A 22,448-nucleotide genomic window follows, 5' to 3' on the forward strand; every position below is an offset into this window, starting at 1 on the left:
TAGGCAAGCCGTCCCTGCCCTGCAACAGCATGTGGAGGGAAAAATTAAACATGCGCTACAAAACGCTGTCAGTAGCAAGGTCCACCTGACCACTGATGCGTGGACCAGTAAGCATGGACAGGGACGATACCTTTCCCTCACTGCCCATTGGGTAAATGTTGTGGAGACGGGTACAGATCTTGAGAGTTCTGCCAACTCCAAGGATTGCAGGAATCCAGTCTGTACACATTGACTCCTCTTCATACTCCAGTTCCTCTGAATCAGCGTTGCAGGAGCCATCACGGTCTACCTCCACATCGAAGCCACACAGCGCAGGAGCTTTGGAATTCCATCAAGCAGCAGAGCGACATGCGGTTTGTGCCAGCGAATCTCCAGCCAGGCATGGTAGTGTGTGACAATTGCTGAAATCTGGTGGCAGCTCTGGGCCTAGGCAACCTCACTCACATCCCATGTCTGGCACATGTGCTCAACTTGCAGAGTTTTTTGAGGGACTATCCGGATCTTGATGCACTGCTGCACAAGGTCCGCATAGAGTGCGCTCACTTGCGGTTTTCCAGCATCGCTAGATCGCGCATTGCATCTCTGCAGCGCCGATTACGCCTTCCGGAACATCGCATCATATGTGACCTACCCACCAGGTGGAATTCAATGTTACATATGTTGGAGAGGCTGTGTGAGCAGCAGGCAGCAGTAATGGAGTACCAGCTGCAGCAGGCGCAAACAAGTCACACTGCGTGCCGTTCACACTTCACCACCACTGAGTGGGCCTCTATGAAGGACATCTGCCACGTTTTGCGTGCCTTCGATTATTCCACGCGGATGGCGAGTGCAGATGATGCAGTAGTCAGCATGACTATCCCCCTTATCTGCCTGCTTGAAAAAACACTGCAAGCACTAAGGGAGGAGGTTTTGGAAGAGGTGGAGGATGAGGAGTCACAAATGCCATCAGCTTCTGTACAGTCTGCGCAACGTGGTTCCTCATAAAGGCCTAGGCAGGGGACACTTTGTGAGGAGGATGAGGAGGAATCAATGGAGGAGGAAGACATCAGTCCAGAGGAGGGAGGTACACAATGCTCTAGAAGTCAGTATCTAGAGCGAGGGTGGGGTGATGCAGAGCAGGCAAAGATCACGCCTCAAGCAGGGGACAGCGTTTCTTGGCCAGTTGGCAGTCTGCAGCACATGATTGATTTCATGCGAGAAACGACCGCCGCATCGCCCACATTCTCAACACGGCTGATTATTGGGTGTCCACCCTCCTAGATCCTCGCTACCGGGACAAATTACAAAGCCTCATAACACCATTTAACAGGGAGCGTAAAATGCGGGAGTACCAAGACACACTGGTGCATTCCATCATGTTCTCCATTCCATCCGAGAGCAGTGCTGCTAGTGCTTTACAAAGCAGCTCAGTGCGTCGAGGCAGTGGAGGAAGCTCTGCACAAAGAGGGAGCAGAAGCAGTGCCTCAGCACAAGGCAATACCAGTATGGCCCAAATGTGGCAAAGTTTTGTGTCCCCTCCACAAATGTCTACACCATCACAGACGGCTCCAGTCAGCAGGAGGCAACGTTTCCGTCAGATGGTGACAGACTACATGTCTTGCCCTCTCGGTGTACTGCCAGACGGCTCTTCCCCCTTCAACTTTTGGGTCGCTAATAGTGTTGAGCCACCCCCGTAGTGTTCGGGTTCAGTTCGGTTCGTCGAACACCGGGATGCTCGAGGAACTGTTCGTCGAACTGTTCGTCGAACACCTTAGAACACCGTCGAACACCGTTAAAACCAATGGCAGGCAAACAAAAACACATAGAAACACATAGAAAACACCTGCAAAGGTGTCCAAAAGCTGACAAACTGCTCAGAAGACACTCTCTTTAAAAAAGCCAGCCGGCAAATTCAGCAGCGGCATACACCGGTACCCGACAATTTAGACAAGAAGGAATAGAGCATCACACATAGATTAGATAGATAGAAACATGTCAGTCACACATATAAGAAGCACAGTGACAGTGTTGGTTACTGCACTTGTCATTTAGTGTAAAGGATTTATTAAAAAAATTATTAGTGTTTTCATGCACCGTCTCTTTAAAAAAGCCGGCCGGCAATTCAGCAGCGGTACCCGACAATTTAGAACAGAAAGAATAGAGCTTCACACATAGATTAGATAGATAGAAACATGTCAGTCACATATATATGAAGTACAGTGACAGTGTTGGTTACTGCACTTGTCATTTAGTGTAAAGGATTTATTTGAAAAATAATAGTGTTTTCATGCACCGTCTCTTTAAAAAAGCCGGCCGGCAATTCAGCATCGGTACCCGACAATTTATAACAGAAAGAATAGAGCTTCACACATAGATTAGATAGATAGAAACATGTCAGTCACATATATATGAAGTACAGTGATAGTGTTGATTACTGTACTTGTCATTTAGTGTTAAAATAAAGGATTTATTAAAATAAAAATTGGCATGGAGTTCCCCGTAATTTTAGGCTCTAGCGGAGGTTAAGCAGACGGCTGGGGCAGATGTTTGAAGCCTGGGAAGGGGGCAATACCCATGGAGCTTCCCAGGCTACTAATATCAGCCCCCAGCTGAATACCTAGCCTTTACTACCTATTAAAATGGGGGACCCCCCCCAAAAAAATGACGTGGGGTCCCCCCTATTTTAATAGCTAGCAAAGGCTAGGCAGACAGCTGGGGGCTGATATTAATAGCTCAGGAAGGGTGCCATGAATATTGGCCCCCTCCCAGGCTAGAAACACCAGCCGTCAGCCGCCCCAGAAATGGCGCATCCATAGGATGCGCCAATTCTGGCACTTAGCCTCGCTCTTCCCACTGCCTGTAGCGGTGGCAGTGGGGTAATAGGGCTGGGGTTGATGTCAGCTTATAATTCCAGCTGACATCAAGCCCAGGTTAGTAATGGAGAGGCGTCTATAAGACACCCCCATTACTAACCCCATAGTGAAAATTAAAAAAAACACAAACACCCAGAATAAAGTCCTTTAATTGAAATAAACACACAATTCTTTATTGTTCTAAATTAAACCATACTTACAATCACGCCCATTCCAGCTGAAGTCAATTTTTTGGGGGGTCCCCCATTTTAATAGCTAGTAAAGGCTAGGCATTCAGCTGGGGGCTGATATTAGTAGCCTGGGAAGCTCCGTGGGTATTACCCCCTTCCCAGGCTTCAAACATCTGCCCCAGTCGTCTGCTTCACCTCCGCTAGAGCCTAAAATTATGGGGGACCCCACGCCAATTTTTTTTTAAATAAATCCTTTATTTTAACACTAAATGGCAAGTACAGTAATCAACACTGTCACTGTACTTCATATATATGTGACTGACATGTTTCTATCTATCTAATCTATGTGTGATGCTCTATTCCTTCCATTCTAAATTGTCGGGTACCGCTGCTGAATTGCCGGCCGGCTTTTTTAAAGAGACGGTGCATGAAAACACTATTATTTTTTTTAATAAATCCTTTACACTAAATGGCAAGTACAGTAATCAACACTGTCACTGTACTTCTTATATATGTGACTGACATGTTTCTATCTATCTAATCTATGTGTGAAGCTCTATTCTTTCGGTTCTAAATTGTTGGGTACCGGTCTATGCCGCTGCTGAATTGCCGGCTTTTCATGTTTCACTGTGAGCACTGTTCCCATCGATTTGGGCAACCACTGTAATGCCACAACCACCATGGCTGTGGCATTACAGTGAGTGGCAGACAATCCCTGCATGATTGGTGCTCTAAATAGCGCCAGACATGCAGGACACGCTTTTGGTGCACGAACAGTTATCGAACATAACCTCGAACAGCCGAATTTTTTGCAAATCGTTCGGGTTCGTCGAACAACTCGAACACCGCCCAAAACAGCTCGAATTTGAGATTGGCGAACAGTTCTAGTCGAACACCGCTCATCTCTAGTCGCTAAGCTGGATACATGGCCAGAGCTTAGCCAGTATGCATTGGAGGTGCTGCCTTGCCCTGCTGCTAGTGTATTATCGGAACGTGTCTTTAGTGCCGCAGGTGGTGTACTAACAGGCCATCGCATCCAACTATCCTCCGATAACGTTGACCAGCTTACTTTTCTGAAAATGAACAAGGCCTGGATCTCGCATGACTTTGCCAGTGCTCTTTCAGATTAAATAATTGGTTGTCAACAGTATCCAGGTCTCCTGTTGTGTTCATGTTTCTACCACCTAAACTGTAATCCATGGGCTCCAACACCGCTAGTTGCTGCTCAGAAGTGCCGTCTGCACAGTCAACACTTGCTCCAGTGTTGTTGGGGTTCAGTAATGTCAGCTGATCCCCTGCTGTGTGTCCGGCAATTTCTCCTGCTCTGTCCACATTCACACTACTACTGATTTTAAACTTGCTCCAATTAGGCCTCTGGCTCTTCTCTGTTTTCAGTATTTACCCTGGGCTCTAACACCACCAGTTGCTGCTCAGAAGTGCCATCTGCACAGTCAACACTTGCTCCAGTGTTATTGGGGTTCAGTAACGTCAGCTGATCACCTGCTGTGTGTCAGGCAATTTCTCCTGCTCTGTCCACATTCACACTACTACTGATTTTAAACTTGCTCCAATTAGGCCTCTGGCTCCTCTCTGTTTTCAGTATTTACCCTGGGCTCCAACATCGCCAGTTGCTGCTCAGAAGTGCCGTCTGCACAGTCAACACTTGCTCCAGTGTTATTGGGGTTCAGTAACGTCAGCTGATCCCCTGCTGTGTGTCCGGCAATTTCTCCTGCTCTGTTCACATTCAAACTACTACTGATTTTAAACTTGCTCCAATTAGGCCTTTGGCTCCTCTCTGTTTTCAGTATTTTCCCTGGACTCCAACACCGCCAGTTGCTGCTCAGAAGTGCCGTCTGCACAGTCAACACTTGCTCCAGTGTTATTGGGGTTCAGTAACGTCAGCTGATCCCCTGCTGTGTGTCCGGCAATTTCTCCTGCTCTGTCCACATTCACACTACTACTGATTTTAAACTTGCTCCAATTAGGCCTCTGGCTACACTCTGTTTTTAGTATTTACCCTGGATTCCAGCACCGCCAGCTGTTTCCCAGCAGTGTCTTTGTCACGGGTACTCCCTCCTGCCCAGCCTGGTTCCAGCACGCCAGCTGTTTCCGGGTAGTGTCAACGTCACTTTGCCTCCAATACGTTGCCCTGTTGTGTTGAGGTTGGGTTAGCCGACTCTATGGTGCCTGTAGTTTAGGTGACTCCTCTGTGGGCTGCGGGATCTGGCAATGAAGGCTGGTTTCATAGCGCCAATAGGACAAGCACCCCCTGTAGGACTGTGGGCTTCAGTAACTCCGGGCAGCTCGCGGCCTTGCAACTTTTTTTTTCATGTGTACCTACTGCTGCCTATCTGAGTTCCAGTACCATTAGCTGGTTCTTAGGAGGTCAATCTTGAATATGTCCCCCTGGGTTCCAGTAAAATCAGCTGGTTCCAGACAGTGCTTTTGGCTTAGGTGCCTTCTTCTCGGTATCCGAGTTCCACCAACGTCTGCTGGTCCTTGGCAGTGCTTTCTGGCACAGGTACTTCCTGCTTAGTAACTGTGTTCCAGTACCATCAGCTGGTCCTCGATAGTTCCATTGGCTCTTGTACCTTCTGCTACCCATCCGGGTTCCAGTACCGTCAGCTGGTTCTCGGCAGTTCCTCAGCCTTCTTGTACCTTCTGCTACATTTCCAAGTTCAAGCTTTTTGAAATGGCTTTTGGTAATCACTCTGGATCTCCCTGACGACGACCATGAAGACGATGACCCTGAAGACCACCCCGAAGAAGACGAGGACCCCGAAGACAACAACCCTGAAGACGACGACCTGAAGACCACCCCGAAGAAGACGAGGACCCTGAAGACGATGACCCTGAAGACAATGACCCTGAAGACCACCCCAAAGAAGATGAGGACCCTGAAGACGACGACTTGAAGACGACCACGAAGAAGACGAGGACCCCGAAGACGAGGACCCCGAAGACGAGGACCCTGAAGACGACGACCTGAAAACCACCCTGAAGAAGACGAGGACCACGAATACGACGACCCTGTAGATGAAGACCGTGAAGACCACCCCGAAGTAGACGAGGACCCCGAAGACGACGACCCTGAAGACCACCCCGAAGAAGACGAGGACCCCGAAGACGACGACCCTGAAGATGACGACCTGAAAACCACCCCGAAGAAGACGAGGACCACGAAGACGACGACCCTGAAGACGACGACCTTGAAGACCACCCCGAAGTAGACGAGGACCCCGAAGACGTCGACCCTGAAGACCACCCCGAAGAAGACGAGGACCCCAAAGACAATGACCCCGAAGATGATGACCCTGAAGACCACCCCGAAAAAGACAGGGACCCCGAAGACGATGACCCTGAAGACGACGACCCTGAAGACCACCCCGAAGAAGACGAGGACCCCGAAGACGACGACCCTGAAGACGACAACCCTGAAGACCACCCCAAAGAAGACGAGGACCCCGAAGACAATGACCCTGAAGACGATGACCCTGAAGACCACCCCAAAGAAGACCAAGAAGATGACCCTGAAGAAGATGACCAAGAGGACAGAGAACAAGAATACAACCACCAAGATACAGAAGAACATGAGACAGAAGACCATGAAGCAGAAGAACAAGAAGCTGAAGAACAAAAAACAGAAGAACATTAAGCATAAGACTAAAAATCAGAGCAAAAGATATTGTCTAAATTATAAGCAGAAGAAGACTAAGCAGTGTATGGGGGTGAGTCCGTTCCTCCTCGTGGTGCCCCTGGAAAATACCTGCTGCTGCAGGCCAAACTGAACACGGACAAATCCTGTTGTAAATCTTTTGTGACGGGCAGAACAAAAGGTGTAATGTTCAAACTTTTATAGATAACAACTACAGGAATGCCTGTCACAAATAAGAATATGATGAAGAAGAAGAAAATGAAGAAGATGAAGAAGTAGAATATGAAGAAGAATAATAGTTGAATAAGAAGAATATGAAGAATGTAAAAAAAGAGAATAATAGGAAGAAGGTGAAGAAGAAGAAGAAGAAGGTGAAGAAGAAGTTGATGAAAAAGATGCTGCTGCTGAGGATGATGAAGGAGAAAGTGTGGGAGAAGTAAAAAAGAAGGTGAAGAGCATGGAAGTAGTGAAACATAAATATCTGACAAAATATAACAAAACTTAACATAGTCAATATTTCCGTAACTCAGAACATCTTAAAAAAATATTAATTCCTGCTATTCCATTTGATTGGGCTAAACCTCTATGCCTTTAATGTCTCCCCCACCTCCCCCAATACATTCTACATTATTCTTAGTTGTTTTCCTTCATGTAGAATTAACGTCCCAGGAAAGAAAGGGTTTATTTTCATTCCGATATTTGTGTCCCATTGACTTGCATTGGTTTCCGGTATCGGAATCGGCGATATCAGATATTTTTTGTGTATCGGTCCGATCCAATCCGATCCGATATTTCCCGATATCGGAAGGTGTCGCTCAACACTAGTTCAGAGTAAACAAATTGGCACCTTTAAGTGTTTCCAAAATAAATGTCAGTGTCGTCAATCCATTACACAATGGCTGCAATCTATAAGATCAGATAGTACAGGTGAGACCTTTCCATGTACCAGCAGCCATGTTATCTGTGTGATCCCATGTGAATGTGGCTTCAATATGTCGGTGGGACAACACAGAGGGTCCGATCACGCTTGAATGCTCACAGACATAATGGCAAGTCTGGACTCCTAACGCCCCGTCTATCATGACATCTGTTATCAGCCCATGATAAGAGATCTGTAGTGGAAATACCCCCAGCGGAGGAGATCCCTGGAGATAATAATAATAATCTTTTTATTTATATAGCGCCAACATATTCTGCAGCGCTTTACAATTCATATAATTTACAGACATTATGGGCACTGTCCCCATTGGGGCTCACAATCTACATTCCCTATCAGTATGTCTTTGGAGTGTGGGAGAAACCTGAGGAAACACACGCAAACAGGGGGAGAACATACAAACTCCTTGCAGATGTTGTCCTTGGTGGGATTTGAACCCAGAACCCCAGCGCTGCAATCAACTGGATCCAATCCATCAATTGGATAGGAAAGATCCCTCCTGGATATATGGGCCACGATGTCTACATCCAGACCGCCTCAATGACAACATCCAAAATGGGGGAAAGTTGTTGTTTTTTTAAGTAATATACTCTGCATTCGATGGCGATTCTAATGCTACAGATTGAGAACCAATTTTATAAATCTATTGAAAATAAAGAGAGAATTCTCCATTCCCTGCAAATCCGGGAGCGCGAGTCTTATCGGCTACGTCAATCTGTATCTAATCCTATCCTGTGTGATACTGTCTGCTGAGCTGTGTATCTAATCATATCCTGTGTGATACCACCTGCTGAGCCGTGTATCTAATCCTATCCTGTGTTATACCACCTGCTGAGCCATGTATCTAATCCTATCCTGTGTGATACCACCTGCTGCACCGTGTATCTAAACATATCCTGTGTGATACCACCTGCTGCGCCGTGTATCTAATCCTATCCTGTGTGATACCATCTGCTGAGCCGTGTATCTAATCCTATCCTGTGTGATACCACCTGCTGTGCCGTGTATCTAATCCTATCCTGTGTGATACCACCTGCTGCGCTGTGTATCTAATCCAATCCTGTGTGATACCACCTGCTGGGCTGTGTATCTAATCCTATCCTGTGTGATACCATCTGCTGGGCTGTGTATCTAATCCTATCCTGTGTGATACCACCTGCTGGGCTGTGTATCTAATCCTATCCTGTGTGATACCATCTGCTGGGCTGTGTATCTAATCCTATCCTGTGTGATACCACCTGCTGGGCTGTGTATCTAATCCTATCCTGTGTGATACAGTCTCGCAGGACCTTTTATTTGGAGGAAATCTGCTATGAGAATAGATGAGGTTTCCCGGCACAATAGTGATAATCTGCAGCTTTTCTCTGGATATTTACATCTGTCTAACAGGAGAATGTGACGTTCTATCCTCCGTGTGACCACTAGGTCGTGACGGCGGCGGCGGCAATCAGTCACCGCGGCAGCGATCAGTCACCGTGGCAGCGATCAGTCACCGTGGCAGTGATCAGTCTACGTGGCAGCGATCAGTCACTTCGGCAGTGATCAGTCACCATGGCAGCGATCAGTCACTGCGGCAGCGATCAGTCACCGTGGCAGCGATCAGTCTCCGCGGCAGCGATCAGTCACCGCGGCAGTGATCAGTCACCGTGGCAGTGATCAGTCTACGTGGCAGCGATCAGTCACTGCGGCAGCGATCAGTCACCGTGGCAGCGATCAGTCACTGCGGCAGCGATCAGTCACCGTGGCAGCGATCAGTCACAGCGGCAGCGATCAGTCACCGCGGCAGCGATCAGTCACCGTGGCAGCAATCAGTCACCGTGGCAGCGATCAGTCACCGTGGCAGCGATCAGTCACCGTGGCAGCGATCAGTCACTGCGGCAGCGATCAGTCACCGCGGCAGCGATCAGTCACCGCGGCAGTGATCAGTCACCGTGGCAGCGATCAGTCACCGTGGCAGTGATCAGTCAACGTGTCAGCGATCAGTCACTGCGGCAGCGATCAGTCACCATGGCAGCGATCAGTCACTGTGGCAGCAAACAGTCACTGCGGCAGCGATCAGTCACAGCGGCAGCGATCAGTCTCCGCGGCAGCGATCAGTCACCGTGGCAGCGATCAGTCACCGTGGCAGTGATCAGTCTACGTGGCAGCGATCAGTCACTGCGGCAGCGATCAGTCACTGCGGCAGCGATCCGTCACCGTGGCAGCGATCAGTCACAGCGGCAGCGATCAGTCTCCGCTGCAGCGATCAGTCACCGCAGCAGCGATCAGTCACAGCGGCAGCGATGAGTCTACGTGGGAGCGATCAGTCACCGCGGCAGCGATCAGTCACAGCGGCAGCGATCAGTCACCATGGCAGCGATCAATCACCGTGGCAGCGATCAGTCTCCGCTGCAGTGATCAGTCACCACGGCAGCGATGAGTCTACGTGGCAGTGATCAGTCACCGCGGCAGCGATCAGTCTCCATGGCAGTGATCAGTCACCGCTGCAGCGATCAGTCACCATGGCAGCGATTAGTCTCCGCGGCAGCGATTAGTCTCCGCGGCAGCGATCAGTCACAGTGGCAGCGATCAGTCACCGCTGCAGTGATCAGTCACCGCGGCAGTGATCAGTCACCACGGCAGCGATCAGTCTCAGCTGCAGCTATCAGTCTCCACTGGAGCGATCAGTCACCGCTGCAGCGATCAGTCAAAGCGGCAGCAATCAGTCACCGCAGCAGCAATCAGTCTCCGCGGCAGCGATCAGTCTCCGCCGCAGTGATCAGTCTCCACAGCAGCGATCAGTCTCCGCGGCAGTGATCAGTCTCCGCGGCAGCGATCAGTCTACGTGGCAGCGATCAGTCACTGCGGCAGCGATCAGTCACCGTGGCAGCGATCAGTCACAGCGGCAGCGATCAGTCTCCACGGCAGCGATCAGTCACCGCGGCAGCGATCAGTCACAGCGGCAGCGATGAGTCTACGTGGGAGTGATCAGTCACCGCGGCAGCGATCAGTCACCATGGCAGTGATCAATCACCGCGGCAGCGATCAGTCTCCGCTGCAGTGATCAGTCACCGCGGCAGCGATGAGTCTACGTGGCAGTGATCAGTCACCGCGGCAGCGATCAGTCTCCATGGCAGTGATCAGTCACCGCTGCAGCGATCAGTCACCATGGCAGCGATTAGTCTCCGCGGCAGCGATTAGTCTCCGCGGCAGCGATCAGTCACAGTGGCAGCGATCAGTCACCGCTGCAGTGATCAGTCACCGCAGCAGTGATCAGTCACCGCGGCAGCGATCAGTCTCAGCTGCAGCTATCAGTCTCCACTGGAGCGATCAGTCACCGCTGCAGCGATCAGTCAAAGCGGCAGCAATCAGTCACCGCAGCAGCAATCAGTCTCCGCGGCAGCGATCAGTCTCCGCCGCAGTGATCAGTCTCCACAGCAGCGATCAGTCTCCGCGGCAGCGATCAGTCTCCGCGGCAGCGATCAGTCTACGTGGCAGCGATCAGTCTCCGTGGCAGCAATCAGTCTACGTGGCAGTGATCAGTCTCCGCTGTAGCGATCAGTCTCTGTGGCAGTGATCAGTCACCGCTGCAGCGATAAGTCACCGCGGCAGCGATCAGTCACCGCGGCAGCGATCAGTCACCGCTGCAGCGATCAGTCTCCACCGCAGTGATCAGTCACCGCGGCAGCAATCAGTCACCGCTGCAGACAGTACTAGTGCTGACATCACGATCCCTGAGTGACGTCCTACTCTGCAGCATGTGAATGTGGCTGATGATGAGTCCATTCTTTATTAGAAGGTGACGGCTGCCATTTACAACCCTCAGACTGTACATACCGGTTATATTGGAGATCTCGCCTTCTGAGCACGGGATGCAGTCATAGCAGCAGCTGTGAATTGTCCTTCTCGCCTTTTTCCAGCTACCAGGTGAGCAGGGATCTGAGCAGCGGGATACTGGGACCTGAGAAACAGATGAGAACCTTTACCGGAAGGGCAGAGACTGAATGCTCATAAATGACACAAGGGAGGAGAAGAACTGATCAATACAAATCAAATTTGAGTCAAATTTTAAGAAGTTCAATTAAAACAACTTACAATTTGATTCATGCAAATGTCTAAAGAAATGTCACCATCATTTTACACAATGCAGAAGATTGCATTAGCCACAGAAGGCTCAACAAACTACAGGTGCAACCGCACAGCTATCTCATTACATGGTATAGCGCAGCCAATCAGGACAGACTATCACAGCCTGTATAAAAGCTGAGGCAGGGAATGCAGCAGACATTTTACAGTGATTTAGAATACTGAGAGAACATCAACACTTCGAGCTCAGCAACAGAGATCAGAAGAGAAAGCCCTAAAGTATTAGACTAATACTCCAGATAGTAACACATTGTACAACTGCAGTTCTGACGCAGATGAAAGTAGGAGTCTGTGAAAAATACAGAAATTCACAAGGTAGGTGGGAGAGATATGAAAGTGTCAGCAGAAGCCGTGTTATACTCGATGTGATCGATCAGTGAGTGTTAGAACCTTCCTGTTAGTTTTTTCTATTTTGTGGTTATGTGACCTGCTGCCTATTTATTCCAGATCTGCCCTTCTGGCTTTGCTGGACTTCAGTGTTATTTTGACTCTCTGTCTAGCCAGGTGCTTTTGTACCTATCTCTTTAGTTTGTTTGGTCTTTTTGATCTCTAAGTACTTTTTGTCTGTTTGTCTTTTTGCTCCGCTACAACTTCTGCTAGGAGGTGTCCAATTTTGTCCCAGTCCCTAGTTCTTTTAGAGACCCCTCCCTTTATTCTATAGGTCTGCGTTCAGACTAGCTGAGGACGAAGGCGGGTCTGTTCACAAGGAACAGGTTGCCCGCTGCATCGTAGGAAATCAGCTTAGTCTTATTGTAGGGACAGTTTTCCCATCTTTCCTTAGTTCTTGTAGCAGATCATAACAGTAAGATGCTGGAACTGGTATCTGTCTTTCTACATTCACTTTACTATTAGTGTTGAGCGAGCACTAAAAAGATCGGGTGCTCGAAGCTCGGGCCGACCTCACCATGATACTCGGGTGCTCGACCCGAGCAACGAGCCCAATGTTAGTCTATGAGAGACCCGAGCATTTTTGTGGTGGCACCCCCAGCAGTCTGTAAAAAGCATAAAAAGTGCCCAAAACGATAGTTAACAGTGCTCAAATCACATGGGGACAGCATGGGGATCGCCCCAGGAAGCATTTCTGACCCCCCAGGTCACTGCTGTCAACAACGTGGTCAGAGGTATTAAGCCACTTTTGCGGGCTCACAATAAAACGTTCAAAAACTAAACTGAAACTGGTTTCCTGTGAAATATGTTAAGTAATTTCCTTTCCAGGGTAAAGACTTGTGTATAAGGTAAAATAAATAACCAAAACCAAAAATACTTCTCTACACCTTGGGCTACGTTCACAAGTCGCATTTTTTATGCGTTTTTGCACTTTTGTATTGCTTTCAACTGTGACAATTGCATTCACCAGGAAATGTCATTTTAACATTTTACAACCTTATCTGGCCATGTGCTGTGTGACACATGCATACAGTGCTGAAAAGACATGGGAACAGCATGGGAACCCCTGGAAGCTTCTCTGACTCCCAGGTCACTGCCTAAAAGTGTGCCCATCAGAAGTTAGCCTTGCCGCATCAGAAGATGCAGACTTGCAATTATCCCCGTGCAAGTCCTTGTCCCAGGGCAGTGTTCAATTGTGCCTCCCGCATTCCTTGCAATGCAGGTGCAAGTATGCAGCCTGCCACCCACCCACCCGCAGACTGCAATACCATACTGCTAGCTTGCACTTGAAAAGGGGCCTTTTAGTTTGGAGGAGGCCGAAGCTGGCAACTACCCGACGGTCGGATGTCCACATTCAGTCCCCAGCCGCCAGGGGGCATCCGGGTGTCCATACTCGGTCCCCAGACACCCCGTGGCCGGGTGTCCACACACAGTCCCCAGCTGCCTGGGGGCGTCCGGGTGTCCATAAAAGGTCCCCAGCCGCCCCTATTTCTCCTGTGACCTTCCCCCACATTTTCCTTAGCCTGGCCTGTTTTAGGGCAGCATTGGACGAGCCCACCAGAGAACCAGACTTCTCCGGTGGGCCCTGGCTTCTCCATCAGGGGAGTTGAGAGTGCCAAGGTGAGGAGCATGATGATGATGATAGAAGTTAGCATCTGCTTTGTTTTCTTGGAATGCAAGCGTAAGTGTGCAGCCTGCCACCCACCCACCCCCCAGGCTGCAATGCCATACTGCTAGCTTGCACTTGAAATGGGGCCTTTCAGTTTGGAGGAGGCCAAAGTTGGCCACTACCTCATGGCTGCTTTGGCAGCGAGGTATCCACACTCAGTCCCCAGCCGCATGGCGGCCGGGTGTCCACGCTTTGTCCCCAGCCACCAGGGGGGCGGCCGGGTGTCCATACTCGGCCCCCAGCCGCCCCGTGGCCTGGTGTCCACACACGGTCCCCAGCCGCCTGGGGGCAGCTGGTTGTCCATAAATGGTCCCCAGCCACCCCTATTGCTCCTGTGACCTTCCCCCCACACTTTTCTTAGCCTGTCCTGTTTTAAGACAGCATTGGACGAGCCCACCAGAGAACCAGACTCCTCCGGTGGGCCCTGGCTTCTCCATCAGGGGAGTTGAGAGTGCCAAGGTGAGGAGCATGATGATGATGAAAGAAGTTAACATCTGCTTTGTTTTCTTGGAATGCAAGGTCATGTATGTAGTAGCAGCTAGGCCTGAGGTGGTCAGCGTTTTGGCGCATATCCTACCTCCTCTGAAGATTGCTGGATGTTTTCCTGCTTCTATCCCAGTTCTATGACTCCTGTTAAAACAAAGCTTCAGGTGATGAATAGTGTTGAGCCACCCCCGTAGTGTTCGAGTTCGGTTCGGTTCGTCGAACACCCGTGTGTTCGCCGAACTGTTCGTCGAACTGTTCGTCGAACACCTTCGAACACCGTTAAAACCAATGGCAGGCAAACAAAAACACATAGAAACACATAGAAAACACCTTCAAAGGTGTCCAAAAGCTGACAAACTGCTCAGAAGACACAACTAACACATGGAAAAGTGACAAGTACATATAGTCATGCGAAAAGAAAAGACGTGGAGGAGTAAAAGGAGGGGGAGACACAGATATAGGCATGTCATGCCCTTCTAAAATCCAAAAAGTGAGAAGCCGAGACGGCCAGTCCGCTCCTGCCCGTGCCACCTCCGTGTCGCCGGGTTTGTGCCAGAGCCGCGGTGAACCCTGACGGCCAGCCCCCCTCTCCCAATACTGGTGCCTGTCCGCTGGTGGGTCGAGAGAGCCCCCCTGTGGTGGAGGCAGCTCTAAGCTTTTTAATTTAAATTGTCCCTCTAATTTGAATGAATACACTTTAAATCCATTTACAAGGATCTATTGGAGGGCAAGTCTCATGCCAGCAGCCGCGTAATTCCAGCTCCAGTAGCGTCCACTAAAGCTGCTGCAGTTAAAAAGCTTTTATAAGGATCGAGCTCGGCTGTCCACCGCAAGGCATCCTAGTGCCAGTCCCAGCCCCTATGCCTTGGGGTGCCTCCTGATGCTCTTCACTAAGTATCCCGTGGTCCCGAAGCATTTCCTTTGAAAAAATTAAGTGTCCAAACTACAGGTGGTGTAGCTTGCTTAACAGCCGGGATAATCCGCTGACTAGCAGACACTGCTACTAAGCACAAAGTATTTCCTGGGCTAGATGCAGTTAAAAATTTGTAAGTAGATACTCTCGTTGGATGCTGAGAAAGCATTCCATAGAGTCTCCTGGCACGCCATATATGATTCTCTTAAAAAGCTTGGGGTAGGGGTCTAGGGGACCCTTTTATAGCCAAAATCACGGCCCTGTATCACAATACGTCACCTAGGCTGAAGATAAATGGAACTGTAGCACCGAGGGCTCGGTTGCTACAGACGTATTGCACCTCACCCAGAGGTGTGATATCTCACTCTCAGATAAGGATGGAGTGTGGATCAGGACCCGACACCTGCATGCATTACACCACATTGCCGTGGGGCAGGGCGACCAATATGCCCCTGAGATGGGCACGACAGTCCCTGTCCCTGGCTGGAGTGGGGGGAGGGAACACTGAGGAAGGGGAACCCTGCAGTGCAGGAGCAGGGAGGAAGCAGTTCCTGGGTGCATTGAGAAGGGAGTATAAAAGGTGGGCACCATCTTAGTTCAGTGCAGAGAAGTCTGAGCAGAAGTGGCAGGGAGCAGGGGCTCTGCATGAGCTCTGCTCCGGAGGCGGGCCTAGTAACAGAGGCCCAGGCCTGCAAGAGGGAGAAGGAAGGAAGAGGAGCGGAGAAGGCTCCAGGAACGAGGAATGAAGGGATCCCAGGGGTGCGGACGGGCGAGTTGCCACCGCACGCCCGAATCCACCTGCGTGGAGGGGTCAGGCCAAAGGGGGAGACCGGTCCCCGAAACTAGTGGAGGCAGGAAACGACCCTCAGCTAGAAACCGGAGGCTCTGACATTTTATGTGGCGCAGCCCCTTGCTCCACCCGCTAGGAAGGCAACACATAGGGTCAGGGAAACTGGCGCCAAGTTTACCAAGAGGAGGCCCGAGGCAGCCGGACAGAAGTGTTGGTAAGAAAGGCCAGACAAAGGACACACAAAGGGGGTCCTGTGAAGCGCTCCAAAGTTATCTGGGAGTTGTCTGAGCCCCTCACCTGGTGAGCACAGTACGACGTGGGCAGCCGTTACCTGCAGACGTGGTCTGGATAATAAGAACTGTGAGTAAAGGCCCTGAACTGCATCACTGACTCCGTGTCGTTACTGCTGCTGCCCTGCACCATCACCCCCATCCTCCGCATACACTGCCCTGAGGCTATACTCCTCCCGTGGGGAGTTATGCTACGCTCTGCTGCACCCACAACACCAGCCTTAGCGGTCTGCCCTGTAGCGGCGGTTCACTCTGACCGCAATCCACGGGTGGCGTAGTCGGACATTTAAACATCAAAACCACATAAATAGTTCCGCCACTGGTTTGACCGCCCTGAGCCACGGAACCGGATCGCCGCCACGAAGACTACAACCACCAGCATCCACCAAAAAGGGTCCGGCTCCGGGTGTCCCAAGGCCCTGGGGGTGCGTCAGAACATTTTCATCACCTTTCACAATCACCAATGGGACAAGGCAGGGATGTCCTCTGTCCCCTCTCTTATACATCCTAGTGACGGAGCACCTGCTCTCATCAATTCGCCATAACCCCAATATTAGGTGGATTGAGGTGGGAGGCACCGAGTACAAGTGCTCTCTATTTGCTGATGATGTCCTAGTATATATCACTCAATCACATATATCCATCCCTGCTGTTATGGCTTAAATAGATCACTTTGTTACATGGTAAAATTTTAAAATCAATGCAGCGAAGTCTGAGGCCCTCGATGTCTCCCTCCCTAAATCCATATAGGATTCCATCCAGTCCAACTTTCCCTTTGCCTGGCCCTCACAGGGTATCAAATACTTAGGAATTCCTATTCATAGAGACCTCTCCCATCTATGTTATCCTAATTTTGGGCCCTTTATTGAACAATTCCATACAGACCACGGTTGGCAAGTTAGAACTGTAAGATTCACTACGTGAACCACTGGTGTTTTGTGGAAAAGCACATGTACACCGCGTTCCAAATTATTATGCAAAAATTGTTTAGGAGTGATAAGGGAAGAATTTGTTTGTTTGTCAGTTAAACTCATTGATGGTGATGTGTGTCAGGGCTCTTTATATCACTGTAAGAAATTGCAGACACCTGTGCTAATTAATTTGGCAGGTGTGTCCAATGAAAGGCAAGACTACTTAAGAAGGCTCTCTCACATTATTAAGCAGCCTACATTTTCTGCCAAAATGGGAAAGAAAAAGGATGTGTCGGCTGCTGAGAAGCAACAAATTGTGGAGTGTTTAGGTCAAGGCATGACTACAATCAACATTGTGCGATGATCAGGATGAAGTGTCTTGGCAATCAAGAAGTATGTAGCTGATTCACAGTACACACGTGTGCGTGCTGATAAGGGCAAATTGAGGACTCTTTCCTACAGGCAATTACGTCAGGTTGAAAGAGCAGCGGCAAAAAAGCCTTGTCATAGCAGCAGACAAGTTTTTGAAGCTGCTTGTGCCTCCAACGTCCCCCGAACAACAAGATGCAGGGTCCTTCAGAGGTTTGCAGCTGTGCATACGCCATCCTGTCGACCTCCTCTATCCACTTCACACAAGCAGAAACGGCTCCAGTGGGCCAAACATTACATGAAGACTGATTTCAAAACTGTTTTGTTCACGGATGAGTGCCGTGCAGCGCTCGATGGTCCAGATGAATGGAGTGGAGGATGGCTGGTTGATGGACACCCCACGCAAACACGGCTACAGCGCCAACAAGGAGGAGGTGGAGTAATGTTTTGGGCTGGAATCATGGGGAGAGAGATTGTCGGCCCCTTTAGGATCCCTGAAGGCGCTAAAGATGAACTCCATAATGTATGTGGATTTTCTCAAACAGCACTTCCTGCCATGGTTCAAGAAGAAGAACCGTGTATTTCACAGCAAGATCATTTTTCTGCATGATAATGCACCATCTCATGCTGCACATAAAACATCTGCATCTCTGGCTGATATGGGCATAAAAGGGGACAAACTTATGGTGTGACCCCCATGCTCCCCTGACCTCAACCCCATTCAGAACATTTGGAGCATCATTAAAAGGAGTGTCTATGATGGCGGGAGGCAGTTCACATCTAAGCAACAGCTCTGGGAGGGTATTCTGTCCTCATGCAAAACAATTGAAGCAGAAACCATCCAAAACCTGACAAATTCAATGGACGAGAGAGTTCAGAAGCTCCTTTCGAACAAGGGGTCCTATGTGAAAATGTAACATCACCTAGAATAAAGTTTTGAGTTGAAAACTGTTTGATTTCAGTTTCTAACAACCTGCTAATGCTTATAATTTCAAAAATGACCATTTTTTTGGTCTTTATTAAAATGAAAAGGTTGATCGAAAAGTTTGGGGGATCTAAGAGTGTGGCAACCCAGTAGTCATGATTACTTCGAATTCTGACAATATGAGGGTCATGCTGCAGGTAGTGCAGCAAGAAGGCACTTATGTGTCTTGCGCATCTCGGAGCCCCAAAATTATTTTCCGAGCTAGATGCAGCTAAAAATTATTTTTAATTTTAAATCTGGTGAAGCTTATTATAGATAGCCTAATAGGATCAGTGCTGCACACTGCTACAAAGCCCAAATTATTTTCCAGTCAAGATACAGATAAACATGATTAGTAATTTGAAAGCTTAAAACGGTTGGTAGGGTGATTTTAACCAATCATCAAGCTTTTACTCTCCCCAGGATGACACAGGGGTAGAAAAGTCGTTTCGGATCCATGATTTGTTCATCTTTATGAACGTGAGTCTGTCTACATTATCAGTGGAGAGCCGCGTGCGCTTATCTGTCAGCACACCACCAGCAGCGCTGAACACACGTTCAGACAGAACGCTGGCTGCGGGGCATGACAAGATCTCCAAGGCGTAAGTGTCTAGCTCCGGCCATTTATCCAGATTGGAAGCCCAAAAAGAGCAAGGGTCCAGTGACACAGTCGTGGCTTCAATGTTTACTTGGAGATACTCCTGTACCATCGTCTCTAGGCGTTGACTATGTGTCAGACTTCTTGTCTCCTGTGGCCTTGCAAAGGATGGGCTAAAAAAGTGGTGAAATGATTCCGCAAAATTGATGTTACCAGCAGATACTGTGGTTCTGTTACGGTTTGAGTGCTGAACACTTGACGGTCCCATGGTTGGCAAGTTGGAACTGTGAGATTCACTACGTGCACCACTGGTATTTTGTGGAAAAGCACATGTAAGATTCTGCAACAGTCTCTGCTGATACTCCTGCATGCGTGCATCCCTTTCTATGGCAGGAATAATTTCTGCAAATTTACTTTTGTACCGGGGATCTAACAGTGTGGCAACCCAGTAGTCAGGATTATTTCTAATTCTCACAATTCGAGGGTCATGTTGCAGGTAGTGCAGCAAGAAGGCACTCATGTGTGTTGCGCATCCAGGAGCACCAAGTCCCTGTTGTGTTGGTGGCGAGGTAACAATCATGCTTCCTTCCTCTGTCCTCTCCCCCCAACCTCGCACAACAGAAATGTGATCAAGGTCTCCCTCATCTGATGAGTCTTCCATCAGTTCGTCCTCCACTTCTTCCTGGGCTCCTGCACCTTTCTCACTAGTTTGGCTGCTACCATGCGCCCTGGTTAAACCATCTCCCCCACCCTCACATGCCTGCCGCCTTGGTGCTGCCGACCGTCTGGACCTTGCAGATGTTAGCCCTTCCGCATACAACTCCTCCTCCTCTACTTCCTCCACCTCCTCTTGTGCCACCACCTGACTCCGAATTCTGTTTAACATGTGCTCCAGCATGTAAATCACCGGAATAGTCATGCTGATAATGGCATCGTCAGCACTAAACATCTTCGTCGCCATTTCAAAACTGTGCAGAAGGGTGCATAGGTCCCTGATCTGAGACCACTCCTCCAGCGTGATTTGCCCCACCTCTGAATCTCGTTGGCCCAGGCTATACGTCAGAACGTATTGCACCAGGGCTTGTCGGTGCTGCCACAGTCGCTGCAACATGTGCAGAGTTGAATTCCACCGGGTAGGCACATCGCATTTTAGCCGGTGAAGTGGCAGGCCCAACGACTTCTGTAGAGATGTAAGTCGCTGAGCTGCGGGATGCGAACGGCGGAAGTGAGCACACAGCGACCGTGCCCTCTGCAGAAGGCCATCTAGTCTGGGATAGTGGGCTAAAAATTGCTGGACAACCAGGTTCAACACGTGAGCCATACAAGGCACGTGTGTGACATTGCCCCGGCGAAGGGCCGCACCCAGGTTTGCAGCATTGTCGCACACGGCCTTCCCTGGTTTCAGGTCCAGTGGAGACAACCATTCATGAAATTGGTTCTCCAGAGCTGACCACAACTCCTCAGCTGTGTGACTCACATTTCCCAGACATTTCAATGTAAAAACCGCCTGATGACGTTGAGCCCTACTGCCAGCATAGTAAGGAGGTGTGCAGGATCCCTTCTGCGCAGTTAGAAAGCTTGTGGCATGACCAGACAGGCTTTGGGTGCAGGTGGAAGACCGAGAGGAGGTTGAGGAGGCAGAAGCAGTGGAGGAAAAATGACATAAAGAGGATTGACGCACAACTCGTGGGGACGGCAAGACTTGGACAGCAGCCCCTTGTCCTGCTGTCACCATAGTTACCCAGTGCCCAGTCAGCGACATGTAACGCCCCTGTCCATGCCTACTCGTCCAAGTGTCTGTGGTGAAATGCACCCTGTCACACACAGAGTTTCTCAAAGAAGCGGTGATGTTGTGTGCGACATGCTGGTGGAGCGCAGGCACACCTTTCTTTGAGAAGTAGTGCCGACTGGGCATCTGGTACTGGGGCACTGCGACGGACATAAGGTCTCGAAAATCCTCTGTGTCCACCAGGCGGAAAGGCAGCATTTCTGTAGCCAAGAGCTTGCAGATGGTAAATTCAACCTCTTAGCTTTATCATGGCTAGGAGGAAATGGTCTTTTACTTGTCCACATCTGAGGGACCGAGGGCTGGCTATTGTGCTTAGACGGGGTTGATAAGGGTGTCCCCGGCAAACTGCCGGTCTGTGAGGAAGATGCAGGCGGACATGTTAGGTTGCCTTGATCCAAAGGTGGTGCTATCGATGTCGGACAGCGCTCAAGACCAGCTGGTGTTACCACCTCCAAAGAAAATGATGACCTGCCAATCACGCTGGCTGTTGCGGGTAAAGAGGTGGCAGGTCTGCGCCCCAAAACAGGTGTGACTGCTGTCCCCCCAGTCACAGAGGATGAAGAGGCCGCGGATGCACAAGATATGGCAGACGGTGGTTGGCCCGGCCGGCTAGACCGCATTGTAGCACACTGAGCTTCCCACTGCAACTTATGCTTCATGTCCATGTGCCGGTTCATGCATGAAGTACTCAAACTATGTATTTTTTGGCCTCTACTTAGCTTTTGCTGACAAATGTTACAGATAACACGAGTTGGGTCATCTTTATCGATCTGAAAAAATGCCCAGGCTATGCAAGGCTTAGCGCCCATGCGACCTGAAGAGCCACCACGACTTGTGGTGAGAGGCAGAGTTGTGTTTGAGGATGCAGTTGTTGACGTGCTTCCAGTACTACGTCTCTGTCCAGGAAGGCGCAACCTGACCTCGTCGTCACTAGCATCTTCCTCCACCTCCTCTGCTGACCTCATCTCTTGGCTGACTGTGGGTTGACAGTAAGTGGGATCTCCGACCTCATCATCATCACCCTGTGCGTTATCACACCCGTCGTCCTCAGAGCCAACCTGTTCCTGCCCTGACAAAAAACTAAAGTTGTCGCTCCAATCAGGTATTTGAGTCTTATCATCGTCTTCCTCATTGTCTCCACCAACAGGAGTTACAGTTTGGGAATGAGGGTCTACATTATGGTCAGAACCTTCTGCGTCTGGTCCTGGATCCGACTCATAAAGATTCTGGGCATCAGTGCAGATCATTTCCTCGTCTGGATTCACAGAAGCGCTGGAGTCGACCTCTAATTCCCAGGCTATAGTATGAGTAAACAGCTCTGCAGACTCAACCATCTGTTCTACCTCATACTCAGACGGGCAGCTGGAGATTTGGGAGCTGTGAGGAAGCAAGTGCGATTTGGGTGACACCTTTAAGGACTGGAGTATTTGTGATGTTGAAGTTGATGTGGAGGAGAGCCCACTTAAAGGAGCACTTGATATCCGTTGAAGCACCTGCTGTTTTTGTGCCTCATCTGGAATTTGTAGCGATTGGCGTGGCCGTA

The 22,448-nt window shown here is 49.7% G+C and overlaps 1 protein-coding gene across 1 annotated transcript in view; it reads right to left on the minus strand.

Moving 5' to 3' along the window:
• Positions 1-22,448, minus strand: part of LOC141231995 (vomeronasal type-2 receptor 26-like) — a 325,113-nt gene that overhangs the window by 5,543 nt on the left and 297,122 nt on the right. The window contains exon 4 of the mRNA XM_073667770.1: positions 11,431-11,554. Within this exon, the coding sequence (XP_073523871.1) occupies positions 11,431-11,554 (124 nt within the window). The remainder of the gene's footprint in view (positions 1-11,430; positions 11,555-22,448) is intronic.

Source organism: Phyllobates terribilis, unplaced genomic scaffold (assembly GCF_046119375.1).
Source record: "Phyllobates terribilis strain yellow unplaced genomic scaffold, ASM4611937v1 Scaffold_1__5_contigs__length_1240528914, whole genome shotgun sequence".
NCBI classification, from domain to species: Eukaryota; Metazoa; Chordata; class Amphibia; order Anura; family Dendrobatidae; genus Phyllobates; species Phyllobates terribilis.